Source organism: Dendrobium catenatum, unplaced genomic scaffold (genome assembly GCF_001605985.2).
Source record: "Dendrobium catenatum unplaced genomic scaffold, ASM160598v2 fragScaff_scaffold_370, whole genome shotgun sequence".
NCBI lineage: Eukaryota > Viridiplantae > Streptophyta > Magnoliopsida > Asparagales > Orchidaceae > Dendrobium > Dendrobium catenatum.
The window spans coordinates 2,521,064-2,548,561 of record NW_021318832.1 but is presented as its reverse complement, the minus strand read 5'-3'; the positions used below and the strand labels follow the sequence as shown (position 1 = coordinate 2,548,561).

At 35.0% G+C, this 27,498-nt stretch overlaps 2 protein-coding genes across 3 annotated transcripts; one reads left to right on the top strand and one right to left on the bottom strand.

Moving 5' to 3' along the window:
- Window positions 1–5,154: 5,154 nt before the first annotated feature.
- LOC110113836 (BTB/POZ domain and ankyrin repeat-containing protein NPR1-like) lies at window positions 5,155–21,230 on the top strand. Its single transcript, XM_028693852.1, has 6 exons — window positions 5,155–5,759; window positions 5,876–5,930; window positions 14,044–14,294; window positions 15,600–15,676; window positions 20,488–20,673; window positions 20,812–21,230. The coding sequence occupies exons 1-6, from the start codon at window positions 5,242–5,244 to the stop codon at window positions 21,054–21,056; spliced, it is 1,332 nt and encodes a 443-aa protein (XP_028549685.1). The 5' UTR covers window positions 5,155–5,241; the 3' UTR covers window positions 21,057–21,230.
- A 3,728-nt stretch (window positions 21,231–24,958) lies between these two features.
- On the bottom strand, window positions 24,959–27,442 carry LOC110113833 (transcription factor PIF4-like). 2 transcript variants are annotated; one of them, XM_028693806.1, is made up of 7 exons: window positions 27,334–27,442; window positions 26,473–27,232; window positions 26,295–26,393; window positions 26,157–26,222; window positions 25,902–25,967; window positions 25,508–25,810; window positions 24,959–25,305 (listed from the first exon to the last, which is right to left on the bottom strand). In XM_028693806.1, the coding sequence occupies exons 1-7, from the start codon at window positions 27,420–27,422 to the stop codon at window positions 25,204–25,206; spliced, it is 1,485 nt and encodes a 494-aa protein (XP_028549639.1). In that variant the 5' UTR covers window positions 27,423–27,442; the 3' UTR covers window positions 24,959–25,203. The 2 variants fall into 2 exon arrangements, with proteins under 2 accessions (XP_028549639.1, XP_020702194.2); XM_020846535.2 differs by having other exon boundaries at window positions 26,473–27,220.
- Window positions 27,443–27,498: the final 56 nt, after the last annotated feature.

Genomic DNA, 27,498 nt, shown 5'->3' with positions numbered 1-27,498 from the left:
CAGCTTTGCAAAATATGATTCAAGCAGGACATGTAAATCATAGTTTTAATGGGTTATTTTATTTTATTTTTGTAATAATAATTGTTAAATAATATATCTTAAAATTCAAAATAATAAAAAGTTAGTTTTTTTTTTTTAATTAGGGTTTTTTTTTTAGAAATGACAAGAGAATTAGCACAATTCAATTATAAAGAGAAAAACATGTAAATAAGGAAACCAAAACGGCTGCATCAAATAAATTGGAAGAAATAGATAGCTCAAAAAGCATAAAAAATGTTACAAAAAAGAGAGAAAATGAAAATATATCTTAAAAAAAAATTCAACAAAATTTGATAGGTTTGGAATAAATTATCTCTATCATTTCTAACTGCTGAGGGTCATATTAAAAATTTATAATAACACATGTTATTAAATAGTACGTTGCAACCATTATATATAAGGCATCATTTTTCAGAGCCTCTGTAAATTAGAAAAATGTCACATAAGTTCAAAAATCAAATGTTCCCAGCAAAATTGATAAAAAAAAACTAAAAGACCATGAAATCAAAATAAAAATATCTAATCCAATAGAAGTTCCTAGCATAACATATTTGTGAATCTAGCAAAAATTCAAACTAATATGGGGATAAGTCATTAAAAAAGAGATTAATGTCCTATCTCTCTATAGTCAACTTACTAATAAAGTACACTACATAAAATTCAGATTTTACCGGCGATTTATCTAAAAGATTTTTTGTTGTTTAAAAACCGCCGGAATAAACCGTATAGGAAACTATTTCCGGCGGTTATAATCACCAGCGACTTTCCGGCGACAGGGACGGCCGGTAATGTCCGACAGTCATAACGCAGGTGACCGCCACTTAATCACCGGCGGCGTACCGGCCGTCAAAACTGCTGGTGTTACCGGTGGCCAAATCGCTGGTGGACCGCCGTCGATCGTCAGTTAATCACTGACGGCTACCGGCCATCAGAACCGCAGGTATTACCGGCGGCTAAACCGTCGGGTTAAAGCCGGATTACCACCAGCGACCGTCGGTAAACCGCCAGTAATTACCAGCGGCTGTATTGAACTTCCGGCAGCTATAATAAGTCGTTTGCTATCGAGGTTTCCAGAAGTCCAAACCGCCGATTATTTTAAAAAATTTTGAAAGCCTCCCCTATATATTTCTTGAATTTTATCCTAAACCTTAAACCTGCACAAAATAGACAATAATTATCACAAATATGGACAACACGCCACTATAATCAATTACAACTATTATAAAGTCTACAAAGTTCATTGAAATGAAATGAAATATACATATTATCATTGAAATGAAATGAAATACACATATTATCATTGAAATGAAATGAAATCCACATAATCAATCACAACTATTATGAAGTCTACAAAATTAACATATATAGTATTGAAATGAAATCCACAATAAGCAAATAAAGTCTACAAAGTTCATCAAAACAAGTAAACTCATCAAACTAAATAAACAAATAAAGTCTGATAACATATAAATCCACAATAACATGTCCATGTCCTCGCTTTCACACAACAAGTTTATCAAACCAAATGTTTAAACCATAAGTTTATCAAACAAATAAGAGTACGTACTAATCATCTCCGGTTTAGACCGCCGGAAAAAGTCACTTAAAACCAGTGGTAATAGCCGCCGGTAAAGCGCCGGTAAATAATACTGTCAAACTAACCGCCGGTTATTAGACCACCACTAATTCTGACAACGGTTAATTAAATAACCACCGGTTGAACCGCCGGTATTACCGGTGGCTATATAACTGTCGGTATTGACCGCCGGAAATACCTAAATTTCCTATAGTGATAATCATCTCTTAACCTCAATGGGCCAATCAATTTTTAGCATCCACTTAATTTATAAGACACCATTATATTAACCTTCATCACTATTTCAATAGTTTCACGATAGTTAAAGTTAAAAAAAAAAAAAAAAAAAATTATAGCCCTCCAAATTGCATATTCTAATATGAAGATGATATGAAGAAAATTTTTCTTAGTAGTATATGGTAGTACTTATTTCTTGTTAGAAACACCAAATCCAGGCTACTTATACTAAGAAAGAAGTGTCTATTGGACTAAACATAACAAATAAGCCACTTAGAATGTGAGCAAGCAACAAATAAATGCATGAGTTTCCAAATAAAGTTCATAGATCTTAAAATTTTCATATGTTATAACACTGCTCAATATCACATAATACATAGCTTTTTAACCCTCTCTAAAAGCCATCCAATATAAAAGAGAATGTCTAATCAAATGATCTTTGAACTAGATGTATTAGTGTCAATCCACATTATAAGTATTTCTAAAAATTAACTTTTGTAGCTTTGAAATAAAAAGAAAAAATCAAGCTCAAAATTCTATATAATGCAATCATTGACTCTACAAATGATTTTGTTTATTAGGGTGTTGTAGTAAGATATTGAACGGTTATCTTTATAGATTATCGACTTGAGCTTTTTATGTAAAGGCTTATTGAAAATAGATATACATTTATGGCCTAAAATTTATCGAGAACTACAACCTTCAAGCCAAGGGTCAAGAAAACATTATACATTGTACAGTTTATCCAAAATTGAGAAACATTATACATTATCAGGCTAAAAAGAAAGCTATCCTCCAAAACACCACAAAGAAAGATGATTGGTTTGAATAAGTATTCTCCACTTAATTCATGTATTTTATAATTAATTGTGTATGAAAAAATCATTAAAATCAGTCCCTCCTCTATTTTTGTAGAGAGTAGTTTTATGCCAACAAAAAAGATGTATTTTCCTAGTATCATTATCATCATAAAAGAATGAACTAATGATAGATGCTAGATTCTTTAAAATACATTTCAGAACAAAAATCGATTTAAACCAATAGAATATAAAGCTATTGATTGATGAATGAATGAGTTGGAACCATCCTACTAATAATAATAAATTATTTGGTCATCCCTTCAATCAACTATGAAGCATGTCAAATTAGGGAGGAAGGCAAGCAACAAGTTGAATTTCCCCTAATAAGAGGTGTTTATCAAAAGCTCATTAGGAGTTTGCTTATCTTGATCATAAAGATACGATACTTGATTGATCAATATTCTAAAAATAATTTTAACATATGCATTATCACTTTAAGCCTCATATGAAAATCCAAGAGCTTAAGATTGGTAATAAGAGTTTTCAAGATCATTGAATCAACATTTTCCATAGTAAGAATGATGAGGTGGGTAATGATAGCATAATGATTATGAATAGGAGAGTAACATGCATTAGAAGAAGTCCATGAAGTTAAAAAGATAAATGGAGACAAAGGGAAACAATTTCTATTCTTATTTATTGAATTAGAATGGTCCTTTATCTCACCCACTAAGCATAATTTAGAGAGGGACATTATTATGGATTTTGATATCTAGTTAATAAAAATAGAAGGAAACCCTTTTTGAATAAGTTGTTTAAGAACTAAATATAATCTTCGTTAACAGTATCAAATGTAATTTCATAAGTATTAAGATGGTAATAATGCGCTTTACCTTGTTAGAAGATCTCCCAAATTCAAAAAAATGATGAATAATAAGTAGCAAATGATGCCTGATAATTCCTCATGAGTAAATGAAGAACTAAGCAGTGAATCTATCAAGCATTAAAGCCTTGTTATCATTAATACAATTCTTCCAAGATCTCTTTGTCAAAACAAGGAGCGAATAGATTTTCAAACAATATTTCAATAGAGTTAGTGTTGCCAACATACAATTCAGAATCCTAAGGTCGAATGGAAATAATCTCGTCAAAGAGTTCAATTAAATTTGTAATAATTAATTTCTTTTGTAATGTCAAAAATTGAGTTAAAATCCCAAAGGTAGAGGATAGAGAAATAAGTACAATATTTTGGTTTGTTCTTACACTTAATAGAATTATACAAAAAATTGAGGTCATCCTAACCTTTTGTCAACCAACCATATTTGGCTCTTTGCTTGACCAAAAAGCTTTCAACAAGAATACTGACATTACTAAAGACATTCTCCAATTTATAAAAGATCTCTTCCTATTCTTTTTTTTTTTTGAGAGAAGTAATGATCTGCATAAAGTTTGATTTGTAAAAGATATGATCTATTTAAAGTATTATTTCATATAATTTTCTTTAAAGAATTCTTAGCTGCCTCAAGCTTCATGAAGAATACAAATATAGGATCCCCCATCACAAAAGAAAAATTATTCTGTGCAGATACCGAACATCATTTGGAGACCAATAAAAATGCAGCACGTCAGTCTTTTACTGTACCGCGGCTCAGTACCGCTCAGCACCGTGGCATCCGGATGTAGAGCTGCGTCCAGCATCTGCACAGAAGAATTTCTCCATCACAAAAGCCTCTCAAGTAACAAAAATCAAAGCATTAAAATCCGCAAAGTTAGTCCAACAATTTTTATTTTTTAAAATTAAACCAATTAATATTCTCTATAGAATTTTGCCTTGAATGATATAAAAAGAGACGCACAAAGTGGTTTTATCTATTATATTTGCGCGTCTCTTTTTTTTTTTTAAATTAAACCAATTAATATTCTCTATTAAACAAACTAAGTTGTGAATGATATAAAAAGAGACTCATAAATCTTATAGAATGAAAGAGAAAGTGTTTAGCCATTGAGTGTTGCATAGAATTTCTATTAATTTTCGCCAATCATCTCTTCACTATACTAAATGTAATTAAAATTTCTAATGATGAATAAAAAAATGAAGAGGATAATTTAGTGATGCAAAGAGATTTTCTTTAACAATAATTGTATTTATGAAAAAAAATAAATGAAACTGAACTTATCTGAGGTAAGATAAATAATCTTATCATAATAAGATAGAGGCTTAAGAGCATTTCTAATTTATCCCATTTAATTCACATTTGCCCATTAAAAATTATTGCAATTTTTTTATGATGGAAATATGTAACTATTATAAATTTTTATGATAAAAAATTGATAATCTTTATTTAAAATAATATTTGACAGTTATTTGATAGTTTTAGTGAATTATATGAAGTCCTACTTTGTTGGTACACGATAATGGAAGTTCCGCACGTTCAACCGAACTACAGATGATCAAGGAGATTTCCGCTCCTTTGAAAGAAGGAAATAAATATTCTGTCCCGTTCGATTACCCCCGAAATCTCACTTGTAATACCGCGTCCCTTACCTGCGGCCAGTGACCGTGCTACGCCACCTACGCCGTTTTCTCCGATGATCACCGGCGTTCAAGTCGCCGCCTTTTCAGATTCCGAGAACGGTAGCAGCGTATCCTTGCCGGAGACCATTGATCCCTGTCCGCCGGACGTCGAAGCCCTTCGCCGCCTGTCCGACAACCTCGGCTCTCTTTTCCAATCTCCCGAGTTCGGTTTCTGCGCCGACGCCATCATTTCCGTTGGTCAAGCCGAGTTCGGCGTCCACCGCTGCGTGCTTTCGGCTCGCAGCCCCTTATTCCGCGATTTCTTCGCCAGGAAGGGGAGGACGAAGGTTGAGCTGAAGGAGTTGGTGGGAGATTTTGAGGTGGGGGCCGAATCGTTTGCGCTGGTTCTTGAATATCTGTACAGTGGGAGAGTGGGTGCGTTGCCAAAGGGCGTGTGTATGTGTGCAGATGAGGAATGCTCTCATGTCGGATGCCGGCCGCTAATCGATTTCATGGTTGAGGTGCTTTACGTGTCTTTCACGTTTCAGATATCTGAGCTCGTTAATCTCTTCAAGGTAAGTTCAATTCTTTTCATTTAGGGATTTGTTTGTTTCGTGATAACATGTTGATGTTTCAAGGATCATAGGCTGATTGGATGATAGGCCGATAATATCTGTTATGTTATGATTTTTTTTTTTCTAAAATTAGGTTTAGGTGTTTCAAATTGGTTTTTTGCCCTGAGTTGACAAGGTTCGCGGATTGGGTTAGTAGATTGCTTGAATTGGCTGTTCTGTTTCTTCTGAAAACTTGTGCTTCGTTTGAATTTTATGTAAAAAAACTTAATGGAGTTCTTAAATATTTCTTGCGAGAAATTACTTGCTTATACGATTCAAGTTCTCGAATTCATATAAGAACTTCTTCATAATTATGTTATTTTTTTCTTACAAGAACTCATAACATGCATTATGAGTTCTCTAACTTTTATAAGAACTCGCATCAAATATATGTAAAAGAAATCAAAACGGAAACTTGAAATTTACATAAGTCTTAAATCCTCAAGATCTTAAACAAGATGATTTTCACAATCTCTTAATTGAAAGAAAATCATACCTTGATTCATTTTGAATTCGTCGAATTCGAAACTACGGTTTCTCTCCCTTCACTTTCTTCTCTCATGAGTTAGTTCTCTATGGAGCAAAGCAACTCCTCATATAATGAGAGAGAGAGAGAGGACCGGTAGTTATTTCCTACGTATTTGTTACAATAACCGCATAGGAGTTATTTCCTATGGATTGGTTACAATAACCGCATATGAGTTATTTGATCAAACGGTTCATAAACAAATGATCAAATTATTTCTTCTTGACCAATAGGATTAAACATAAATAATTAAATTTCAATAATTCTAATATATGGGCCACTTAATGAGTTATATAATTAAATATACATACTTAAATAATTATTGCGACGTCTCGCGTAATTAAATGTATATAATTATTCTAACATTCTCCCATTTGGCCCATATGAAATTATTCAATTAATAATTCAATTATCATAAACATAAAGCGCAATAAATAAATCCTTTTCTTTAAATTGGTCAAATCATTATTTCATTATTAAGTACAAAATTAATACGGATCATGGCGGTCATACACCATTTGATCGATGCATTTCCTTCCATGTATCACGATACTAATTTTATACATAATATGAAGCATAAGAAGATACACATAATGGTCCAACAATGATGTCTTTACAAAAGACAAATCCCATCAATATTCACATAAACATTCATGTATACACAACATAATAAATGGGATACACCAATTGTTAGAAATAAAATAAAAGAGCTCAAAGTATCAAAAGACATAAAGAGCAAATAAATATATGCTTAATAAGGATTATCGGTAATGCCCATCCTAACAACATGTTCATGAAATGTCTTCGGTGGCAACCCTTTAGTTAATGGATCCGCAATCATAAGATTGATGCTAATGTGCTCAAATGATACTATTTGTTTCTGAACTTCTTCTTTAACGACAAAGTATTTTAATTCCATATGTTTAGCGCCCTTTGAATACTTGTCATTCTTAGAAAAGAAGACTGCTGCGGTATTATCACAATAAATTTTCAGCAGCTTGGCAATACTGTCAAAAACTCCAAGTCCTGAAATAAAATTTCGCAGTCATAATTCTTGAATTGTGGCCTAAAAACATGCCACAAACTCAGCTTCTATTGTGGATGCAGCAATGACGGACTGCTTCGCATTCTTCCAAGATATTGATCCTCCACTTAAGAGAAACACATATTCAAATGTGGATTTTCTAGAATCCAAACATCCAGCAAAATCTGAATCTAAATATCAAATCACCTAAAGGTGATCAGATCTTCTAAAAGTAAGCATGTATTCCTTTGTTTCTTGTAGATATCTTAAAACCTTCTTTGCTGCTTTCCAATGATCAAGCCCTGGATTACTTTGATATCTACCCAACATTCCAACAGCAAAACTTATATCTGGTCTAGTACAAGTCTGAGCATACATTAAATTTCCAACAATATATGCATAAAGAATTTGTTCCATTTGTTTATATTCTAATTCATTTTTTGGGCATTGCATAAGGCTCAATTTATCTCCTTTCTGAATTAGAACAATGCTTGCTGAACAATTTGTCATCTTAAATCTCTCAAGAACTTTATTAATATATGCTTTCTGAGACAATCCTAATATTCCTTGTGATCTATCACGGAATATTTCAATTCCTATCACATAGGATGCCTCACCCATATCTTTCATTTAAAAATTATTTGAGAGAAATTTCTTAGTTTCATATAATAAACCAAGATCATTAGTAGCAAGCAAAATGTCATCAACATACAAAACCAAAATTATAAACTTGCTTCCACTGACCTTTAGATATATACACCGATCAACGGTGATTTCTTTAAATCCAAATGAAGTGATGATATTATTAAACTTGAGATACCATTGTCGTGAAGCTTGTTTAAGTCCGTATATTGATTTCTTAAGTTTACACACCATGTGATCCTTTCCTTCAACTGAAAACCCTTCAGGCTGATCCATATAAACTTCTTCCTCTAAATCCCCATTAAGAAAGGCTGTTTTCACATCCATTTGATGTAACTCTAAATCATAATGAGCTACTATCGCCATAATAATTCTTAATGATTCCTTCTTAGAAATTGGAGAGAAAGTCTCTTTGTAGTCAACACCATCTTTCTGAGTAAAACTTTTGGCAACAAGTCTAGCCTTATATCGTTCAATATTGCCTTTAGAGTCACGTTTGGTCTTAAAGACCCACTTACACCCAACTCTTTTGGAACTTTCAGGCAATTCAACGATGTCCTAGACTTTATTATGATCCATTGATTTTAACTCTTCCTTCATGGCATCTAATCACTTATTAGAATTCACACTTTCTATGACTTGTGAAAATGAAACTGAGTCATCATCAATTCCTAAGTCAAAATCTGACTCTTGAAGATAAATCATATAATCATTCGAAATAGCAGATCTTTTAACTCTAGTAGATCTTCTTAATGCTACTTCTTGTGGTTCATTAAGTATAGGTTCATTAGTGATAACTTCATTTTGGGATGTATTATCATTTATTTACTCATCCTGTATATTGTCAAACTTTTCAACAACTATAGGATTAACAACTTTATTAGAAGTGACGGGCAAATGAATTTTCACCCCAACTTCTTTAACCTCTACATTACGAGGTTCTATACTCCCACTAATCTCATCATTCTCAATAAACCTAGCATTTCCAATTTCAACAATTTTTGTACTATGATTAGGACAATAAAATCTATACCCTTTAGATTTTTCTGGATAACCAATGAAAAAATCACTGGTTGTTCTAGAATCTAGTTTTCTTTCATGTGGATTATAAATTTTTATTTCCGTCGGACAACTCCAAATATGCAGGTGCCATAAACTAGGGTTTCTTCCTGTCCACAGTTCAAAGGGAGTCTTTGAAACTACCTTACTAGGAACCCTATTTAACAAATACATAGCGGTTTTTAAAACATGCATCCACAAAGATAAGGGTAAGGAAGAATAACTTAATATACATCTAACCATATCCATTAAAGTACGATTGCGTCTTTCTGCACCACCATTTTGTTGTGTTGTGCCAGGCATTGTATATTGAGCATAAATGCCACGCCTTTCAAGAAATCTAGCAAATGGACCAGGACATTGTCTAGATTTATCATATCTTCCATAAAATTCACCATCTCTATCAGACCTTATGATTTTCACTTTTCTATCTAATTGCCTCTCAACCTCATTAATAAACACCTCAAGGACGTCTATTGATTGAGATTTTTCATACAATAAATAAATATAACCATAACGTGAAAAATCATCAATAAAGGTAATAAAATATTTTTCACTACCAAAGGAAGATACATCAAAAGGTCCACATATGTCAGTGTGTATGACTTCAAGAAGCTGTGTACTTCTTATGGCTGAGCACACCAGAACCAATAAGTTGATTACACTTAAATAAACTGAAACATCCACTTCCAAACTTAAAACAAAAACCAGTTGTATCAACTTTTGATAAAGAAACTAAATTTCTAGAAACAGAAGATACATAAAAAGTTTGAAATAGATCTAAATGATGTCCAGTATCTAAAATCAAACGATATGTTCCAATGGCTTCAACTTGAGCTTTGACTCTATTTCCCATGAAGACAAACTTTTCATTTGGCTTTATGGTTTGGGTCATAAGAAATCCATGCATCACATTAAAAACATGAGTGGTACAACCAGAATCAATCCACCAAGTATTATAAGGAACCTCAGCCAAATTTGATTCGAAACATACAAAAGTACTAGGCTTACATTTCTTTTCAAACCAAGCCTTACGCTTCAGGCAATCTTTTTGATAGTGTCCACGCTTGTGACAGAAATGACATCTATCATTCTTTGGTTCCTTCTTTTGGATTTGAGCAGATGACACATTAAGTTTTAAGTGTCTTTTATTGCCCTTTGAATTTTTCTTTCCTGATTTTCTTTTAAAATCTGGTTGATTTATGAGATTAATTGAGTGAATTCATTGTTTCTTAAGTCTTGATTCCTCTTGAATAAACATACTCTGTAATTCAGTAACATTCAATTTATCTTTAATAGTATTATAATTAATTTGAAATTGATCATATTCAGGAGGCAGTGAGTTTATAATAAACTGTACAAAAAAGCTTTCACTCACTTTCATTCCCATAGTATTCAATTTTGCTGCTATATTAGTCATTTCAGTAATGTGCTCATAAATAGTACGAGAACCATCAAATTTCATAGTGGTTAACATACCCATTAAAGTCCCAGCACGTGACTTATCAGCAGTCTCAGATTGAGATACATTCTCCACAAACTTCATGAATTATTTAGCATTATTTGTTATTGGAAGTGTTGGCTTAATAATGTCTGCTACAGTCATTCGCATAAACATTAGGCTTAATCTATTTGATATTTCCCAAGTTTCATGAAAAGATTTTTCTTCAATACTGCTTGTATCAGTGAGAGTAGTAGGCTTATCATTAAGTAGTGCAAAATCCATATCCAAAACTCCTAAATGAAACTGGATTTGTTCACTCCATTCAGAATAATTAGGCCCATTGAACTTTATAATAGATGAAGCTTGCGAATGAAGAATTACAGAATTAGATGCTGAAAAAATAAATACAAGACTCACATATCGATGATTTGAAAATTAAATTCAAAATATAAAACAGATTCAGATAACATTCAAGTAATCAGTAAAATGTATATTATAGTTCTCCTTTGGGTGATACTACAATACACAATGATAATCATAATTGATGCTTAAAATAAAATTCTCATAATTGATAATTATACATACTCCAATTAAATATATTTGCTATCTTTGGATATACTAAATATATTTAATTAAATATGATAATTTATCACATTTATATCCAATTGTACAAAATGACTAATCAACCTTTGGGCGATTCTTAAATATTTTTGTAGCAATTGAATGTTAATTACTCGTGATAAAATTTTTATAAAACATTATGTTATTCTGTTAATAGCATCGCATACTTATGAGTAATTAAATATTATCTAATTGATATTTATGAAAACTTTCTAGTTTGACCACTTTGGTGATTAACAAACTATGCTTGATATAAATATCAAATTAAATAATTACGTCGATGATTATTTCAAATAAAAGAAATTTCATAATGTATATAATTACATATACAAACTAAATTTCTTTAAAAGCAAAATCGGATTTACATCATTAACTTTCATATGATAAATCCTTTCATAATGAAATAAATAACATAGATTATTTCCAAAAACAAAATAGAAACATAATTAATCTGCCATGAATTAACCATGACAAAATATGATTCGATAATAGATACAATAATTGAAATCGATAATAAATCACATAAATTCGATTTCATTAGAAAGAAATGTCGTAGAATTTAAAGAAAACCTAAACGGAAAATCACAAGTTTTCAACCATGATCTGATACCACATGTAAAAAAAAAACTTAATGGAGTTCTTAAATATTTCTTACGAGAAATTACTTGCTTATACGATTCAAGTTCTCGAATTCATATAAGAACTTCTTCATAATTAAGTTCTCTTTTTCTTACAAGAACTCCTAACATGCATTATGAGTTCTCTAACTTTTATAAGAACTCGCATCAAATATATGTAAAAGAAATCGAAACGGAAACTTGAAATTTACATAAGTCTTAAATCCTCAAGATCTTAAACAAGATGATTTTCACAATCTCTTAATTGAAAGAAAACTGTTGACCCCTATACCTCAAACCATGCTAGAAAGGACCCAAATCAGTTGATAAAGCGATAAAGGTCTTAGCGCCACACGTCACTTGAAGGGTTAAATGACCTCCGATTGCCAAATGGACGGTGTCATTGCGATCAGAATGTCGAATTCTGCTAGGTCGAGGCCCATCGCAGTCAAACCGGATGAGATTGGTCAAAAGAGACGGCCGACACCCGAAATTAAAGAGCGAGGCTGATCAAACGATGTCGTATCAACAAACGGACTTCATCATTGTGTTCAAAACATTGCAAATACTCAAAAATTGTATTTTATTTGTTCAATTTGGATCATCCTAATTAGTGACATGAATTTCAAGACAACGCGTATTTCGAGAAAATCAGGCCTCGACGTCGCTTAGATGATGTCCGATCATGAAACGGACTATGCCATTGAGTCCAGAACATCGTCAACATTCAGAAAATATATTTTATTTGATAAATTTGGATCATCTGAGATGGTGATGAATTTTTACGTGATGCAAATATGATATAATGCATGCGTTACGACGGAAACAAGGCCTCGAAGATGCTTGGATGACGTCCGATCGACAAGTGGGCAGCGCCATTGAGTCCAGAACATCGTCGACATTCAGAAAATATATTTTATTTGATAAATTTGGATCATCTAAGATGGTGATGAATTTTTTAGGTGATGCAAATATGATATAAATGCCAGCGTTACGACGGAAATAAGGCCTCGAAGATGCTTGGATGACGTCCGATCGACAAGCGGGCAGCGCCATTGCGTTCAGAACGTTACCGACATTCAGAAAATACATTTTATTTAATAAATTTGGATTATCTGAGATGGTGGTGAATTTTTAGGTGATGCAAATATGATATAATGCATGCGTTACGACGGAAACAAGGCCTCGAAGATGCTTGGATGACGTCCGATCGACAAGCGGGCAGCGCCATTGCGTTCAGAACGTTACCGAAATTCAGAAAATACATTTTATTTAATAAATTTGGATTATCTGAGATGGTGGTGAATTTTTAAGCGATGCAAATATGATATAAATGCCTGCGTTACGACGGAAATGAGGCCTCGAAAATGCTCGAACGATGTCCGATCGACAAACGGACAATGCCATTGTGTCCGGAACATCGTCTCCATTAAGAATCTACATTTCATTTGATCAAATTAAATTGTTTGAGGTGGTGTCGCAAATTTCGAAGGTGATTCAATTATGTTGCGAAGATATGCACTACGAGGAAAACGAGGCCTCGAAGACGCTCGGACGACGTCCGATCGACAAACGGACAATGCCATTGCATCCGGAACATCGTCTCCATTAAGAATCTACATTTTATTCTATCAAATCAGATCGTTTGAAGTGGTGTCGTAAATTTCAAAGGTGATCCAAATTTGATGTGAAGGCACGCACTACGAGAGAAATTAGTCTCGTCGGAGACGACACGACGTCCAATCATTAAACGGATAGCGTCATTACGTCCGGAACGTCGTCGGCATTAGGAATATACATTTTATTTGATCAAATTAGATCGTTTAAGGTGGTGTCTCAAATTTTGAAGCGATTCGAATATGATGTGAAGGCTCGCGTTTCGATGGAAATTAGGCCTCGTCGTTGCCCAAACGAAGTCCGATTGCGAAGCGGACTATGTCGTTGCGACCGGGACATCGACAATACCCCAAATACACTATTAATTTGTCTGATTCTAATATTCGGCAAACTGACACAAAAAATGAGGCAAAAGCACAAATTTCAAGGAAAATGCACAAATCAAGATCGCTTTCATTAACTGATGCATTATTGTCATCCTCAATTAATGCTATTACTAATTATAGCAAATCATTATTAACATTGCCTATGTGTTTAAGCAAAAAAATGAAAAGTCAAATAAGATTTCAAATCAAATTAACTTGTAAACCTCGTTGTGTCGAAATCCTTCTTAGGGATTCAGTAAATCCCGCTGCTGTAGCAGCTCCGGTCTTTCTCCCATCAGCTCCATGATGCGATTTCTCCTCAATCTAGCTTTTTGTCTGTCGTTTAGAAGAGATTAAACAGAACCTTGTTAGTTTCTGGGGCTACAGATATGAATCCCGTCTCTATTTTCTTGGTGGGTGGACAGACTCCTGAGGCCTTTACAACCTGCCCCTCATGTAAAATCCCACTGGAACTCCTCCCCTCCATCGGTCTCGTGCTCTCCTACTACACCAGCACCCACACAATCTTCTCCAATCGGAAGTCTCCCATCCAGAGCATCCCAAAACCAGCTGCAACTCTTCCTCTCGCCTTTAACCTGTAAGACCTCACGCCTCTACTTCCCGTTCTTCAACTCCACACACACTTAAAACCTGGCATACCACTCCAATACACGAGAGCTCCCTATGCAATTTTCCCTGAGAGGAATAATGGAGATCAGAACTCGAGCTCCAGGAAAGATCATCCTCTCCGGTGAGCATGCTGAACAGTCCACGGATCCACGGCCATTGCTACCGCCATGCATCTTCAAAAGACTAAATCAGCTTCTAGAAGGAATCTAATTATCATACACTATTCTGTAATGAGAAGATGGAAAAGAGGGAGCGAATAGAAGATTTCAAGGATGCTGCTCTCCATTCGGCTACCAAGAGAAGAAAATGTGTTGCTCTCCACTTGGCCAATCCTCTTTTCCCTACAAAAATTCAGCCAGCTCTCCTATTCACTTGTTAGGCCAAGAGGAAAGCAAGGAACAAAAGCTGCATTAGTTTGGAGCAACATAATGAAGAAAGCTTGGTGGATCTTCATGCATGCAACGGTTTAGAGGAAAATCATCTGAGCAAGAATCAAATGGAAACTTGTTAAAGCTTTTCTAGATTTCTCTCTTTTGATCAAGAAGAGCTGCAAAGGAATCTTCAGACACTTAAGCTGTAAGAAAATCTAGAGGATGTCCAAAACTAGAAGAACTTCCTAGAAACATGCTCCTGTCAGTGGATCGTGACCTGGTCCGATTTGTTGCTCCAAGCATAAGGTTGACAGCTATAGGCATATATAGTGTATTTCAAGCGTCTGCAGCTCAGGAAGGAGCTGTTGGAGTTAAACAACCTTATATTAGGAATTGTTGGCATGGAACTGGCCAGCCACCTTCACTTTAGATGTGTTGGAGTTTAAAGAATTTGCCCAGAGGCCTGATGCTTATGCTAAGTTATGCGCTATGATTTCTTCATCAATTTATGGGCATGTTAATGTCAAGAAGGCTATAGTTTGCCTGTTATTTGGGGATTCAAAGAAAAGGCTGCAGATAGGGGTGCGACTAAGAGGAGAAATATATGTCCTACTATTTGGAGACTCCTCAATTGCAAAATCTCAGATGTTGCAGACTGCTGAGCAAGAAGCTAGTTTAGTTGATTCAATAGCACCATCACTTGCATTACCAAAAGCTATCTCAAATGCTGTTTCTTGATCTCCCTTCTCATTTTGTGTATATATATATATAAAAAAAAAAGAAAGAAGAAAAAAAAAAGAAAAAAAGAAGAAAAGAGAGAAAAAAAAGGAGAATGAAAAGAATTTTTTTTGCCTCGATTTTCGAACCCTTGTTTGCTCTCTTACCTCGACATGCGTGTCGAGTCGGTGGTCTACCTATGCACGCTTTTCAATGGCTGGGGATGACTTACGTGGGAGATTGTTGTACCTTGAAAATAGAGGTAATAGACGCTCTTTTTTTATTTTCTTAATCTCTTGTGAGATTTTGGCTGTGCATTTATGTCTGTGCTTTACTGAATTTTTTAGCATGATCCTATCATCTTTTCACTTTTTCATGTATTTAGTATGATTTTTAGATCTTTGCTTTAGGAAAGGAAAAAAAGTTTGTTCTTTGCTATATGGTAATCAAAATATAACTAGATTCGTCACATGAAAACTGTTGTTGCATATTTATAGTTTAAAAGATTAGTTATAATGTGGTTATTGCTTCTTGTGCTGATAATTATCATATTCTTCTACTACACTGCCTATAGAGAGATAAATGGATAAATAACAGTATGACAGATGTGCCATTGATGGTTTATATTTTACTCCAATCATGGACGAGTTGTTAGGTAAAGGTTATTACTAATCTATGTTAAACTTCCTATCTAAATGGCGTAAACATATAGCACTAAGAAGAATGTTCTACACAGCATTGAGATCTGACTATCTGATTTAGTGAAGATCCTCATATTTAATTGCTATCACTAATTAAATATTAACTAAGTTTTCATAGAAATATCTTGGTTGTGGAGGGTTACTATGGAAGGATAGTTCCTTCCAACACAGTCATGGCCTTTTGAAGGTAACTTCATTCTCTTTCTGAATTGGGCTACTATGTGATAAATTACAAAATTGTTGGGGATGGAAGTAAAACATCACAATGAGACAAACAAGAAATAGAAATGTAGCAGAAAGAAAAAGGGACACCAGGATTTAATGTGGAAAAAATCGAAATCGGAGGAAAAAAAATACGGAGCCACACCACGCCAAGAAATTCATTATGAAAATTGGGAGAAATAAGAACAAGTCTCTCTTCTCTTTCACTTTATCCATCTCTTCTCTTTTACACCATTCTTTCACTCAAAAAACAAGAGAAAGACAAGTAAATAACATCAAAGGACACCACTCTTCAGAAAAATGAAAAAGAAATCTGTCTTATCCACCTTAAAGCGTTGCGACGCTACTTTGGAGCGCTGCAGCGCTCAAGCCTCTATCATTTGTCCATCTGAAGATGATGTGACACTGAAACCCATAGCGCTGCAACATCACACAGAGTTGCGACGCTTCGCTCTCTGTCGTGTTGAAGTGCTTTGCTCTCTGTCGTATCTCCCAGCAAACTCTATAGTGTCAGGGTGCCGTGCACATGGCGCTGGGGCGTTGTACAAAAAAATATTTATGTGCAAAGCACTCGAACCCCCCCTCCCCCCCCCCCCCTGATTCTGACAAATTGGACTGAGATCCGAGGTAACTATACAATCCGATTGATTGACACAATCAAATTCCACATAGACTAACAATCTCTCACTTGAAAACTGATTATAATCATTCCTTCTTCAAATCTGTAACATCAATCATAGTACTTGTAGAGTGGCTTACCCTTATTCTCATCCTCGATGAAAACCAACTGAAACTATGCATAGCTTCAATTTATGAACTGTCATCGTCTTCGTTAACATGTATGCAAGATTTTCGGTCATGTGTATATTTTGCAAAGATAATTGGCCATCTTCTAGAAGTGACCTTACGAAATTATACCGAAGCTGAACGTGCTTCGTTCTTGCATGGAATGCAACATTCTTGGCTAGATGAATAATGCCCATGCTGTCAATATGTAACTTCTTATTCCTTTGTCCCTTGCCAAGTTCATTCAAGAAAAGATACACGAATTGTTAGTTTTAACCTTGGGATCAAATTGAGACGTTTTCTAATATTTGGGGACCAAATTGAGTCATCATGAAAGTCTGGGACTAAATTGACATTTATTAATAGTTGGTGGACTATTTAGGATTTTTACTCTTAATAATATGCTACTTAGTACTATATATATTGAGCTAAGTTTTTTGGTCATAAACAAACTATTTATCATCATACAACATAAATTTGTAAGCATTCAACTATGTTTCCTCAACCTAAACAAATAGGATGAGCTAGATCAGTCTAGTTCGCTTTGAATGATTAGCCTATGTGGATGAGAGGAGGCATTAACCTCCACTCGGTGCCCTTTTCCCTTGGTGGTTGGAAAAGGCCGCAAAAAAGTTGTCACCATATTTCTTTCTTACCGTTGGAGGTTGATGATGATCTGGCTAGAGGCGATGGAAAGTAATAGAGATTACCCATTGTCCTTTCTATTCTAGATGATATCAAAGGGAACAATGGTTGTAGCAGTGACAGAGCAAGTTTAGCAATGAAGGATAGCCAGTAGAATGTGACACTTTGGTATCAGAGAATTGTCATCTAGCTGGTAGTTGCTTCCCTGATTAGTTATTTCTAGGAAAGCAGGAGACAAAGGCTTCGTTTGGGATGGTTTTCTTACTGCTTCTTAAAGCAGCTTTCAAGTACAACAAATAATTTTTTTTTAGCAATAAAAAAGTCGTCCCAAATGAAGCCAAAGTCCTGTGATGAAGATTAATGATGGTTGAGGTTTTTTTATTTTATTTTTGTGAATACCTCCAGTATGATCAGTGATCATTCTTGCCATTTATTATCTTTTCTTATCCATTATGTTTGCATCAATCCAGACAGGCCCTTGCTATTATTTTAGTTGCATCAACTCGGAGATGTTGGGAACCAAACACTCTCCTACTTTATTTTAATAAGCCTTATATTGGTCTTTACCTGCAAACTAATAATCGCTTTTTAGCCTGAGAGAGTCTGTACCGAATGTTGTTCCAACCTTGTGCCATCTATATAGTAATCTAAATGGCACTTTTCTACTCAATAAATACATCTAATTAGGGAAATACCATAAAATCTAAGCAGGCAAGAGATCACAACTAAACAAGCAGCAATTCTCATATTGCAACAAAATTCAAAAATTGCTGTAATGAAGAATATTGAATTAAACGGCCTCTTAATAAACTTTTTCTTCGATTTGTGAAAAGAACGTTCCTACAGCATTTGAACATCAGCCTTTTGGGCAAAGTGTAGGATCTTTTGGGGGTTGTAGCTTAAATATGCTAAACTAGAAAATATGCAAGTAAAAAAATTAAAAAATGAGCTGCCAAACTAAATCCTACATTAACTTACATAGATCAACAAAATAAACTAGATCTACTTGCATGGAAAAAACATAAGACACCCAAAATAATTAGTTCCATCGAACTGAGAATAGCGTTGATGGGGCAACATATGAAGAAGTAATCAGAACCACCTGAGATATCTGATAAGGAATCAAAGTGAAGGCAAACAAAGGAAATTCACTTCAGAGAAAATAAAATTAGCCACCGTAAATAAAAATTAATGGAAGAAAGCATCATCAGAACAGACAAAAAATGATTCGGAGAGCACAACATTAGAAATTTAGCGGAAGAATTAAACAGAAGTGCCACCAAAAAATATTGATCAATCCAGCGGAACAACCATTAAAGAGCAAAAACTGCAGAAGAAAACTTTCCTAGCAAGGGAGCCATGAAAGGCAAATAGGTGAGAATTTAAGAGAGAACGATTATTATATCCTATGAAAAGGGACTCAGATTAAAGATTAAGCATAGAATCTGAACCGAAAACAGCTGGCTGAAGATCATGGATGTTTTTTTCCTATATTAGATGTGCTTTGTCTACGTACTAATTTTAACTACCATCATTATTAGCAACTAAACTTTTTGGTGTTAGCAGCTGCGATTAATATTATACACAACAGGATGATTTACTTAAAAATAAAGTTTTCAAATTATTGTTGCTTCCATTTTTCTTCTTGCAATATTTTGTCTATCATGATATATGGCCGAGTTTAAAATGATTTGGACATATTTCACTCTCTAGATGTGCTGTATAAGGTAGGGTTGTCAATATTTGACACAACCCGAAAATTTTGATTTTGTGTTTGGGTTGACCTGAACTCGAACCGGGTTGGGTTAGGGTTAGGGTTTTCTACCCGTTTCAAAAATTGGGTCCGGTTCGGGTTGACCCAGAAACCTGAAAATGACTCGGAATGACCTGGTTGCCCGCTCTACCTACGTAGCCTGCTCGCATTGCATTGAGTCGCTGCACGCATCACATCGCCTGCCCGTGATGCCGCTGCCCATGCTTCACCGCCTCGCCGCGAGCCGGTGATGCTGTCACGCCTGCTATTGTCGCGCCTCGCCGCTGCAGTGCGTCGCCTCGCGTCGCCACTATACGCAATTCCGCGTCGCATCGCCTGTCGCTGTCGAACCCGAAGTCCAAAAAATGGTTCGGGTCCAAAAACTAACTTGTTTGAAAAAATGGGTCGGGTTCAGGTTGACCCGAATAGTGCCAGGCCAATTTCGGGTTCAATCCGAATCCGACACGTGACCCGAAATTGACACCCCTCTATGAGGGAAACAAATATGCATTATTTCTTGTTAAATTGAAACCTCAAAATTGAATTTTTGAATATCATTAGTAGCAGTAGAAAATGATTCCGAAGTTTCTACTCAAGTACTTAAATAAAAACTGTGCAGTCACTAGTGGTATTTGTTCAATTATCAGTAATAAAAAACATGCGCAGTCACTATTAGTATTTGTTCAATTATCATTAAAGAATTAATATGATCCATTTTGCAGTTGAAAGCCCAATTATCAGAGTATTATAGTCATCAAAATTGAATATCACATAGCTTATATTTTATGGAATCCGTCTTCTGTTTGTTTTGCCATTCCAATAACATAGTTTCTTCATCTGCTTATCTTTTACTGCTCTTACTTGAAACTGCTTTCTATAAAACTGAGAAGATCCCTTGGACGATTATTCTTCAACTTTCTCCCTCTAACCTAACAAATGCTATTATTCTCCTGTAAAAAAAAACAGTTGCATTTGCAAGGATGTTGTTTCCAATGGAGGCAAGAGTCGCTATGGATATTGCCCAAGTTGATGGCACCTTGGAGTTTTCACTAGGCACTTCTGCAAGCCATCGATCCACAGTAGACTTGAATGAAACACCTTTCAAGATTAAGGAAGAGCATCTAATTCGAATTAAAGCACTTTCCAGAACAGGTATATTCCTTATATTATTTACACTTCATGTGAACTGTTAAATTGTTATTATGCTTGTGACCATCTTCTTACAACAACAATTTTAAGAATTTAAATAAAAATTCTTAAATTCATTATAATAAGAATTTTCCGCTACAGTTGAACTTGGGAAACGCTTCTTTCCCCGATGCTCGGAGGTTCTGAACCAAATTATGGATGATGATGTTACTGACCTGACTTCTTCTGGGAATAATTCCACCGAATATGGAAGGAAGAGGTACATGGAACTCCAGGATATTTTAACCAAAGCTTTTACTGAGGATAAGGAAGAGTTTGATAGGTCTTCTTTGTCTTCGTCGTCGTCATCCACATCAGTAGTAATTCAGGCAAGGAATTTTGTTTAGATTTGTGCTGTTTTTGAACCAGATTCTATCTTTTGCAGCCATTTTAGCTTTTGCAGCCATTTTTGCTTTTGCATGTAAATACTTTCTGCTGAATGTTTTAGCAGTAAAGGCTTTTAATCAAATTTTGTTTATGTAAATATAGTCTTGATCAATAAATATATGTGCATTTTTCTATGATGTGTTGGATAGATGGATAATTTTTCTTCTGAAATGAATTTAACACTGGTGATGATATTACTTCAGTGCTGCTTCTCTTTTTTCATTTGAAGCATTTTGCACCAAAAAAAAAAAAGAGATCTTGACTAACTATACACTTTCATCATATTGATCACATTTTTTTCCTTTTTTTTTTCTTTTTTCTTTTTTAAGGACAAAGTAAGACTCTTCTTTTGAAATCATTCTGATACTGTAATTCTCAAGAGTGGACTTTTGCCTTGACTGTACTATAAATAATGCTTTGGGCATTGTGTTCTCTGCTCGATAACTTGTTATATTGTTCTGTGCAAATGTAAGCCATAAGATTTACAATGATATTGTGCTTTGCAAATAACCCATATAAAAGTTCATTTTGGTTCACTTAGAGAGGACGAAGAGAAAGGGTGGCCTCTATGTTAGCTTACTCCTTGATGAAGGGTGTAGTCTGATCTGTAAGAAGATGAGAAGGAAAAGAAGAGGTGGAGATAATCAAGAGGAAGAGAAACACACAAAAGATTTAAGTGGTTAAACTTGTCGGTCTGTGCCCATTGTCGAGGAAGGGGAAGATTTTCACTCGCCCTGAAGTTTCCCTAGCTCATGATTTCTGATCGAGGTTAAAAGTTTTCTATATCAACAATGATGGAGAGATTATTATGTGCGGACATCGAACACAGCTTACCGTCCAGAGGCCAATCATGTGCAGTCACGTCATCTAGTACCGAGCCGTGGTACCGACTAGGGGTGACGTGGCGCATTTTCATTGAGCTCTGGACAACGTTTGGCGTCCACACAGAATAATTCATTGGTGGTTGGACCTAAGAGTGATGGGGATACTTAGTAGAGAGCTTGTATAGGGCATTAAAGGATGTTTCTGGCATGGCGGTTTCTTCATATAGGAAGTGGCCATATGGCATCATTGACATGGCTTGATCAAGTGGTGATGGTTTAGGCATGATAGGCCCAAAAGAAGGAATCTTCCATGGTTCAAGGAGAGAGCCCAATCATAACAGAAGGATGATTTCATGCAGATGTGCTTGGATAAAGGTCTTTGATGATCTGACTAGATTTACAAAATGTAGAGTTGAGCAGTGGAACTCTAACTTGCCAGATGGTTTGATCTTGATCTATCAAATTGGGAAGCTCAAACTAGTTAGTCTTATAAGTCTAGATGGTCTTGGCATGTCATCACACATGCTTCTTTCGAACTCTAGTCCAATTTCGATCAGCCTATAAATTCAGATTGATTAAACTATAATTCAAATTCATTGTGATCTATGGATGGCCCAAATACAGCTAAAAAAATAAAGTATTATGCTTCATCTTCATTCTAAAACCCTATTTATAAGGGTTTAAAGTGACACAAGAGTAATTCTGGATGTTACATGCAGTACTGTAGCGTGACATTCTCTGCTCTAGAGTAATTTTGGATTCTACATGCAGTACTGTGGCGCTGGGTCTAAGCACTGCAGTGTTAGGCCACTGACCATATATATATATATATTTGCCTCTCCCCTCACCTCTCCCTCACTTCATTGCTTAGCCTGGAAGAAATGGGAGAAGAAGAGGGAAAGAAGGGAGGAAGAAGAGGGAAGGAGAGAGAAAGTGTTCTATTTGTTGTAAGTAATTATTCTCTTATTTATAGTTTAAATTATTTTGATTATACAAATTTTCTCTCCTAAATCTACCAAAAATACATTCTCTTAATTTTGTAAGCTATCACCATGTAACTTTTGCTATGTTATAGATTTGATCATTATAAATAATTTAATATGATATTATTACAGTATAGAAATTTTCAGGTAAAATGAGCCTAGAGAAGGTATATTAAAAATGGATTGAAAGTTATGTATGATGATTTGATATAATAATACTGAAATATAATATGTGCTGAAATGATTGGTAGTACACATATGTACTTAAATGTGATATTGATCTGATTGAAAGGTTGTATTATACTGATACTATTTTTATAAAAAAATGATATACTAATTGATATCATAATGTGGTAACCTCAATACTCATTATTTAATTGATGGGAGTCATAAGGAGTTGGAGACTGATAGAGTGATAATTGATTCACCTTATTTAATGGGAGTTATAAAGAGTATACTGATTGAGAGCATAAGAGATACCCGATTGAAAGTTATGAATGCAGGAGCAAGATACCCTCACATGAATATCAGATATAATGTTGATTATTGATTACATATTACATATATGAATTATTACTGATTTTGATTACTAATAATTGAATATTGATTACTAATTATTGATATTGTACATGTTTTGATACTAAGACACCAATTTCTATTTGTACTCCACATTACCGAATACAAATATTGATATTACTATACAATTGATTGACTGATGAAGATTATTGAATGATATGACTGAATGAATTTGATTGAATAATAAAAACAAAATAATCGATTGATACAGGTGACTATCACAGATAGTATATATTGATCCATAGATTTTCTTTCGTGATTTATAGCATAATATTGTTTCTCTTTTGCCCTGCATTTATTTTAGTTATAAGATTTTGAGTACTTACTAGTAGGGGTGTCAATTTTTGACACGACACGAAACACGACCCGAACCCGACCCGGAAAAATCCGGGTTTGGGTCAACCCAAACCCGAAACGGGTCGGGTTCGGGTTCATGAAATCAACCCGTTTTAAAAATCGGGTCGGGTTCGGGTTGACCCGCCAACCCGAAATTGACCCGAAAGTGAGACGAAAACTCATTTTTGACCCGAAAACCCAAGATTGACCCGTTTTTTACCCGATTTTGACCCGAAAACCCGAGATTGACCCGTTTTTGACCCGATTTTGACCCGAAAACCCGAGATTGACCCGTTTTTTACCCGATTTTGACCCGAAAACCCGAGATTGACCCGATTTTTGACCCGAAAATTAGCAATTTTGGGTCAATTCCGGGTCATTCGTGTCGGGTCGGGTTGACCCGGACCCGAATCGGGTCGGGTTCGGGTCCAGAAACCTGACCCGTTTTTAAAAACGGGTCGGGTTCGGGTTGACCCGAACAGTGCCGGGTCAGTTTCGGGTTCGACCCGAACCCGACCCGTTGACCCGAATTGACACCCCTACTATAACCAAACAAGACTTTGATAACTATTTGAAAAGCAAATTTTTTTCAAAAAGGCACCATATGAACCCTCGATTAGAGCTAGCCTTTGTTCACCGACATCAATTCAAGTTCAATCTTCCAAATCATTAAATTTTAGATAATTTTGCCAATCTTCGAGTCATTCAAAATGCCGACCTTCAATCCATATATAAATTCATACATGTTACACACATGAGTGCATGCATATATAAACACAAATATGCATAAAAAGTAGATTTATACAACCGTGTGCATATTAAAAACACATGATCTAATATCAAGATTTCAATTTGTCATTCCTCACTTGAATTTTCATTCGAGTTTGAATGGAAGTTGTAGGAGAATTTAAGGGTAAATGCTCATATTATACATAGCTACATATGACAATTTTTAAATTTAGGATGGCAAGAGACACCCAATCTCACTCGAATTCCACCGCTGCTCTCCGTTCACTATTTCATAGCCTGATAACAGCCAAAAGGTGATTCAATATTTGATCTATTATGATCAAAGTTTATAGTCTTTTATGGATGATATAATTTAATACTTTTCTCAAGGAGTGCCAAATTGAGATTCAGTACTTCATGACAAAAACAAAGGTGCATATGCTCTTTATTTTGTAAGACCAAAACATCAGGAATCTGTTAATAATTTAACATGCTCTTTCTATAGTAATACAAATCAAGTAAACCAGTGCCTGTAACCAATCCTTCAGTCTGCATAGCCACTAATATACATATAAGAGCCCAGGGTTCAAATCCTAATTAAAGCTGGAACATCAAACAATAAATAGTTTCCCTATTCTAACTAGCCAGTTTGAATATGTTTAGATAGAGCTCTTATTGTTGGTATGTTGTTGTTTATCAACTGCAGCAACCATCTGATTTTGCTGCATCGTTTGTGGTCCATAAGTGCAAATGTTCATCACCTACAAAGAAGCTAAAGCGTCACACTCATCCCAAGAGTTATCAAAGAAAAAGGGTTCGTTTGTGACAGCTTTCTTACTGTTTCTTAAAATAGCTTTATAGTACAAAAGTTAATTTTTTTGTACTCAAAAGCTGCTTTAAAAAACAGTAAAAAAGCCGTCAGAAATGAAGCCTAAATTACCAAAAAGATTCAAATTCAGAAACCTGAGGAGGCATTTGCATCTGAGGAAAGCCAAAGTAGCTTGAATATTGCTCAGGGATATGAAAGTTATGCATCTGGGTAGCAAAATTAATAGAATTTGGGCCTTGAGGAGGGCAAACATGTGGTTGGTTTGATATAGAAGTTCCAAGTGTAGTAGACTGAATATCAGATGATACTTTTGGTGGTTGAACTGGATTTGGTATTGATGTCATTGAATGATGATTCATTGCATTGCCCATGCATGACACGTACTGCTGAATACTAGGAAATAACATTGGCGCCACGCCATTTCCCATCCACATTATCTGAGAAGCCGGCAAGAGAGCAAGAGTGTTGAACCTTCTGAATAAAATTTTGATTTATATAATAAAGAAGGATGTAATATGTTTTTCATACCTGAAGTTGTAATTGGAGTGATTTCAAATACTCGATAGCTTCATCAAGCATTGATGCTTTGTCTGACTAAAAAAAATAAGATAATCACAAAATCAACGCCCAACAAGGTACATGCATCATAAAGATAATTTAGTTCCTTCTAACATGCCATTTTAGCAAGAGAACTAATTTTCCACAGTATAATAAATATAATAACATGAGAAAGCTTCCTTCGGAATTTTGAAATAGACAATAGAAAAATGATCACACATTTACCTTGTTGCAATGAGGGATGAGCTCTTGCAATGCCCTCATCTTTTCATTGATCTTGTCCCTTCTTCTCTACATGAACGATCTCATGGTGAGAAAATGAAGTGCAACTATAAATTATATACATTGTTTACAGAGTCCTACCCTCTCTGAGAGATTATGGATTTCAGCGGAACGACTTCTACGGCCAGATGCAGGTCGCTGAGCTGCCTTGTTTGCCTCTGCTGATTCATACTCAGCTTCCTACACATTAGAAGATTTTGATTTCCTTGAATGAAGAAAGGATGATTTTATGTTTTCTTAAAAACATAAACAAGCAAACCTCACTCTGGCCTTCAGATTCCTCAGCATTTCTTCCCTTCCTCTTAAGTCCATGCTTTGTCGAGCTTCGCCTAGAGCCGCCTGATGATGAAGTAATTGCAGGTTCATATGTGTTTGCTTCCAAATGATCGAGTGTAGATCTTGATAGAGAGTCCTTTGCTCCTTTCACACTGCTCAAAGCATGAGTAACCTCAGCTTCGTTTTGAGCTTGGTTGCTTCCACAAACACTTGATAGTATTTTCCTCAATGAGGATGAATCTGCCATGCCAACCACAGCTTCACTACTTGATGCTTCTTCACAAAATTTCCTATTTTCTGATACCAAATCAGCCTTCCTCGGCTTTCTATGGTTTGAGAATTTTACAACAGTGGCGCTATCACCTAAACTAGATTTTGGAGAAAGCATCACATTATCATGAGGATGAAAACAGGATTTCTTAGTACAAACATTACTATCTTCTTTCATTGCCTTATCAGTAGAAATGATTTCTGCAGTTGGCATTCCATAGAAAAATTCTGACAACTCTTTATCCATTGAATTATCTAAGGAATATTGAAACCATGATGTAGCCTCCTCTTCATCAATAAAATTACTTGAATTCACAACTGAGTCCCCACATTTCAGTAAGGATTCAGGCTTTTGAGTTTGTTTAGATTCGAAGATGGCGGGCAAGGCTTTATGATTGGTTTGGCCATGCAAGACCCCATGCCGATTTCTCCTCAAAAGCTCTGTTAGTTCATTTTCTGGTCTGCAAGAATATCTTAAGAAATAAAAAATTTAAACCCTGAACTTTTTTTCTTTTTAGTTTTCAAATGATGGAACATTTAACATTGATGTAGAGAGGTAAAAAACAACACTAACCCCATGCACTTCTTTTCATTTGTAACAGGAAGACCATAGAATGGTCTAGAATCATCCTCCATTTTCCAATCTGGAACACAGTCATTCATCTCTCTTAAATGAATTCTGATTTTCATATTAAAGAGTAAAGAAAGAAGGATACTGTCAAATTTGATAATCAACTAT